Genomic DNA, 6,000 nt, shown 5'->3' with positions numbered 1-6,000 from the left:
CTAATGCTGATCCATCTGGTGTTGCAGCAGAGTGTGTTAATGAAAGATCTCATTCCCTCCAGCTGCAACTATTTCATTCCAGGGATAAAGAAAAAAAAAAGTAATATTTGATTTCTTAGTCATAATCAAGCAATGTTTTAATGAAATAAAAATGTTTAAGATAAATAAAACGTTATATAAAATATTAAAATTTACATATCAACATAAAATTTATATATTCTATACAAATCAAACAGGAAATATATAATAGTCATTCAGAGGGATGAAAAAGCCATCATGATTCTTCCTCTTGGCATCCTTGATGGTTGATTGAGAAATGACAGTGCATGTCTGTCTTGGCTAGAGCTGCTTCAGTACCTCAGTTTCCCATCCTTGAAAAAAAATGTGACAGAAGAGTCTACTTTGGCTGTGATCCCCACAATAAGACAAGCAGCCTTGAGAGCTGCTTGAGAGCTACAGGACCCAGAGCTTTTCCACAGAACTGCAACCACTGAAATTTGGGGTTCTTTTCTTGGAGCTGGGAACCAAGGAGTGCCAACAGAAAAAGCAACTTCAGCAATTCTAGGAGACTCAGCTGGAAAAGCAAAAAATTGAGTTTAAAATCTCTAAAATTTGGCTAAGCAGAGGTGAGAGCCCAAGTCCTTGCATCCAGGGAAACTGTTCAACCTATTTGTAGGTATAGGGGCATGCCTTTATAAAAATTTCTTCTTTTTTATTCTGCTGCCCTACTTACAAATTCTACTGGTACTGTGTTGTGTCTCTAACCTCTGTCTACTGGTTAGCCTCTGGTCCTGCCAGAAGTCCTTCCAGCTCTCAAGTGGGATCAGAGCACAGCTGCAAGATTGGAGCCCCAGGAGAGTACTTCCCCATCTAGTTTAAGGATTGTGTTTCAGGCACAAGGATTTAGGCTTAGGCCAGACTCCTGGGCAGTGTGTTAGGCAGTCACTGAGGTTGCTGTTCTAACAGCTTTGTACATCTTTATTGACAGAAACTCAAAAGTTAAAAGGACTTGATTCCCTGTGAACTCTGGAGGCCATGGAGAGTTTTTTCCTTTATTCATGGAGACTGTTGGAGAACAAAAAGGCTGAGGCAGTTCAGTGCCTTTGAGAGCCTGGGTTTAAGCTCACATGACAATATTGGAAAACCTGCACTTGAAACCAGATTCAATTGCTGGAAGGTGAACTGCTTCTTCAGGGTAAATGACAAAAAGGAGTCATCAGACTAACCTCTAGCATGTTCACCTGGGGGGTGAAATGCTTAACAAAAAACAAATTTTCCCAATTATACAGATTCTATGCCTATATTCTGGTAAAACTACTCCAGCTGGGTGTTACATAAATGAAAATGTTGGAAGTGCCATAGTTGAATGTCAACATGGAAAGTAAAAGTTACAAGGGAGCGGAGCATGCTTAGCACTTAGTTTGAAATCAGGCCAGGAATGCTAGGACTGAGGGATACTGAGCCACAGGAACAGCATCTTGAGCAATTATTAAAATGTTAAAAAATGTTGCTCTCAATCAGTGCCTACTGTTTGTATGATGCAGTCCACTGCTGATATTACTAAACAGAAAGCATCCTGTGTAATTGCTCCTCCCAGTACTTTTGTCTAACCATGGAAAAAGCCCTGCATGGCTAAGCTGCAATATTAAAAGCATGAAGCCGTGGGATGGTGTAATGCTCTGTGTGTGGTATGGTGTGGTGGTGAGACAAAGTGAAAAGTAATTGGAAACAATTTCATTGGACACAGCAAAAGTTTGGCATCGCATTTATGATGGACCTGCATGTGCAAGAAATCCATTTGTCACAATGGCAGCAAGGCTGTCTGCACAGACCTACAGTTTTTCTCTGCATTGCCAAAAAGGGGGCTGATACATAAGGGGGCTGCTCTGAGGACAGGACCTCCCTACAGCCCCCCCCCCCCGTTTATGGGCACATCCCAAATTGGACTTCAGGTATGCATTCACTTGGTTTAATCAGCAGGAATAAAGTTACACAAACACTGTTGTTCTGGTCTGCTCAGCTGTCGGATTAGTCTGAAATGGCCACTGAGCACCCAGAAGCAAACACATCTCCGACCTCAACCCTTTCCCATCTCACAGTGAGTGCTTCCAGAGTACTCATCCAGCCGCAGTGTGGCGAGACAGCCTGTTTAACAGAGGGCATGGAAGCATTAACAAACAGGTGCGAGAGTGCGTAGGACTCAGATGAGTGTGCGAGCTGGGGGATGCTGCAGCTGGAGGGAGCCCTGCGCTGCCGGCTCTCGGCACAGCGCGGGCTGCCAGCCCCGCAGCCAACCAACCTTGCACCGCCCGGCTGCGGGGCACTGCAGCTCCCAGCCTCTGTCCCTTCCGCTGCCAAGAGCTGCCAGGGAGAATGAACCTCATCTTCCCTCCACTTATGGAAGCATGTGGTTGCCATGGGGGGAATGGGAGAGAGGAGAATCTCTCAGTAGCATAATCCGATTCAACTGAGATTCGGCTCGCGCTGAAAACAGCTGGCTGTTTGCCCAGAACAGAGAATGAACTTTACAGGATTTCGAGTGAGCGAGCCCCATCTTCAAAAGCATTCCTCTGGTAAAGCAACATGCTCCACCGGATCTCATCTGAAGACCTGTTAGACAGAGGCTGCTCAGGTACTCAGAGTACACCGACACATTAAACATTGATATTGGCAAAAGGAAGAGTTCCTATAAACTGACATTACCTACCTGAAACCTAAAAATAAAAAAAAAAAGAAAAAAAAAGAGGCAAATATAATTTTGAGTATCACATCTATCTGATTTCCCTGGGAGACACTGCATGGCTTTACAACCACATTTCCCTGCTAACCATGAATGTCCATCTCATCTTCACAGCTTTGTGTAAGGTTCACACAAACAGAAATGTAGGGAAAGAGTCCTTGACAAAAATAAGTAGAGGGGAACAATAGAATGAAGAAGGTGAAATTTCAAATGTATGTCACCTAAAGGGCTTAGCAAAATTATCATGTAATATGTTTCAGAGAGACATGATCGATTAAAAAGACACCTCCTCTGAGCCTAATTCAATTTTTGAAGTGAAAGATCTTTATGTTTAGAGTAAGAAATATTGAACCCACGTTCATTCTACTTCTCTTTGGGGAGTCTCCCAGTATTTGAACGCGAGAAACACAACACTTTAACAAGCCTCGCCCAGGCATGAACTTCAAGTGCACTGTCTCTATGAAAAATGTATGGAGCTCTGAACTTTACAGTGACTGCCATGCCTCCCTCAGTCCCTTACGTGCCTCTGGCAGTGTGAGAGCCAGGGCGTTGTTCAGAGGCGATTTTTTCTTTTCGCTTTTCCCAGTTGGCTGAAGATGACACCGGCCGTGCTGCGTTTCAGAAGACAAGTGTACGGCAACTCCCGGGTGTTCACACAGCCCCGGCCAGGGAGGAGGTGCCGTGCCGCTCAGCCGTGAGCATCTCCAACCCAAAGAAACAACACCCCAAAAAAACCCACCCCACAAAGACAACTAAACACCCCGAAGAAAACAGATGAGGGTTTAATGGGGCACAGTTCGGGGTCCCGCCGACGCGGCTCCCCCTCTCCCCCCAGCGCGGAGCTCAGCTGGAGGCCGGCAGAGCCCCCGGGGCGACCGGGACCCCTCGGGACCCCTCGGGACCGCTCGGGACCCCTCGGGACCGGCCCGACCGCGCTGCCCCGGGGGCGCTGCCACCGCCGCGGGCTCCCCCTGGCGGCGCCGGCCGCGCTCAGCGGCGGCCCCGCGGCGCGCAGGGCTCCGGGGGTCTCTGGGGGGCTCCGAGGGGCTCCGCGCCGTGCCGTGCTGTGCCGTGCTGTGCCGTGCTGTGCCGTGCCGGGCCGGGCCGTGCTGCGGCAGCAGCCGCGCGTCAGGGGAGCGCGGGGCGGTGGCGAGCGGGAACAAAGGGGATCGAGGCGGCGCAGCGGCGGCGGCTCCGCCGGGGGGAGGCACCGGCTGGGCGCGGGGGGTGTGGGAGGAGGAGGAGGAGGGTCGCCAAACTGCTGCCACTTCGTCGGCCGTGAGCGGCACTCGCTGGCGGCGGCGGCAGCATCCCGCCCCTCGCTGCATGGCAGCCCAGTGAGGGAGGAGCGGGCGAGGGTCTGGAGCTGCCCGGAAGCCGAGGGAGCCAGCGCCGGCGGCAGCAGCGCCCGCCGCCCTCCCGCCGGGATGCGCCCCGCTCTCCGCTGAGGCGCAGCCCCGCCGCGATGCTCTCCCCCGAGCGCCACCGCCACCACCGCCACCCGCCGCCGCCGCAGCCGCCGCCGCCGCCGCACCACTCGCCGCAGCCCAGCCATGTCGTGGCCACCATCGAGAACCTGCCGGCGGAGGGCGGCAGCGGCGGCGGCAGGAGTGGCATCTCCGCGCCCTCCTCCAGCGTGCGCCAGAGGATCAGGAAAGTGCTGAACAGGTGAGGCCAGGGGATGGAGCGGGGCTCTGGCTACACGGCACGGTGCCGCTCGCCCTGGGGCGCGCAGGTTCCGAGGGCCGCCGTCGGAGGGGCCCCGACCCAGCCCGGACCCGGCCCGGCCCGGCTCGGCTCGGCTCCGCCGGGCTGGGCTGGCAGCGCCTTTCCCCACAGAAGCCCCGGGCGGGAAGGTAGAGACGGCGCGGAGCCTCCCCCGGCCCATTGTTGCCTGCGAGGCGGCGGCGTGAGCCGCCAGCCCGCGCCCTCCCCGCCGGTGCCGGTGCCGGTGGCACCTGCCGTGCCCACAGGCACAGCCTCCGCAGCGGAGCCCCCGCGCCGCCGCCGGCTCCGGCTTTCCCGGCCGGTCGCGGACAGGCGGGAGCAGGCAGCAGCATCCCCGCTGCCGCAGCCCGGGGAAGTTGGAGCGCGGGCGAGAGGGCGGCGGGGAAGGGGCGGCCCCCGGGGCTCCCGGGGCTCCCGGCCGGGGTCCGCCAGCGGCGGCCGGGCGCGGCCTGATGCTCCGGGGTGCCGGGTGGCGTCGTGTGGGATCTCTGCCCGGTTCAGCACGCTGGGGCTGCTGGCGGGAGGCGAGCCGCTCCGTTCGCCCCTGCGTGTGGCTCAGAGCGGTCAGTGCAAAGATGGGAAAACTGCAGGGTACTCGGAGTAAATTATTTCACCGAAGGCACAAGAAAACGCTGGAACCATCTTAGTTAATCCTTTGCGCTCCCCTCTCTGCCGGTTGTTTCTTTTGCGTTGCATTTGATGAGGGCAGAGGGTTTTACTACCAAACAGAGTCCATCCAGAGCCTAACTGGTTGCTCTTCTCCAGAAGGGGCTCCTGTCTGAAAAGGCAGCTGGAGCCATCACTTCTGACTCTTACGTGCTGAACAGAGCGGTTGCAGCAATGGGATGGTGCGTACCAGCCTTGGCCTCATTGTCCCGGCTTTAGTTTCAGATTCACGTAACATGGACGAGCTACTGAACCCAGCTATTCTAAATGGGTGTGTTAGGTTTGAAGATGAAGCTTTTAAATATTAAACAATTACAATTCCTACAAGTGTTACATTGTTAAAAATACGTGAAGCTATTTGCTCCCAGAACATCCCTATTACACGCAGTTAATTAACTGTTACCATTCCAGGAGAATTCCCCAAAGCTTCAGTGACAGAGGGAATACTCATCTTTGTTATTTGAGCATGACAAGGGTTGAAAAGAAGTTGAAACAAGTAAGAGCTGCTTCAACTCAGTTACACATTTTCTTGTACCTCATGCATTTTGCAACTCTCCGTATTGAAAGATTGGCTCAATTCCTTAACACGACAGTCCGTGTCATCTTAGGCGTCCTGTGCTTGCAAGATCCCGCCCTCCTTCTGCTTGGTCATCCTGAGGTGTGTGTCAGTCCTGAAACAAGACACTAGAGAAAAGATTTTTTTTCCCAGGGGCACCAAGAGAAACAGGACGGTGTGGTGAAGAGGTCAGATACAAAAGCAGTAGGCTCTCCTGGGCAAGGGTGGTGATAATGACCTCTGGGGAGTCATCAGATTGACCACAGTCTTCATGGAGGTGTTGGATTAATTCAAACAGTTTAAACAGTTA

General features: G+C 53.2%; 1 protein-coding gene across 1 annotated transcript in view; it reads left to right on the top strand.

Annotated features, from left to right (window-relative positions):
* Window positions 1–3,964: 3,964 nt before the first annotated feature.
* The window catches only part of SLC35F1 (solute carrier family 35 member F1), a 226,108-nt gene continuing 224,072 nt past the window's right edge, over window positions 3,965–6,000 (top strand). The window contains exon 1 of the mRNA XM_071438019.1: window positions 3,965–4,408. Within this exon, the coding sequence (XP_071294120.1) occupies window positions 4,206–4,408 (203 nt within the window). The 5' untranslated portion in view covers window positions 3,965–4,205. The remainder of the gene's footprint in view (window positions 4,409–6,000) is intronic.

This window comes from Agelaius tricolor, unplaced genomic scaffold, assembly GCF_023055355.1.
Source record: "Agelaius tricolor isolate 1412-34295 unplaced genomic scaffold, bAgeTri1.0.p SCAF_1, whole genome shotgun sequence".
NCBI classification, from domain to species: Eukaryota; Metazoa; Chordata; class Aves; order Passeriformes; family Icteridae; genus Agelaius; species Agelaius tricolor.
The sequence above is the reverse complement of the archived record's forward strand: the minus strand, read 5'-3'. Positions and strand labels throughout refer to the sequence as shown.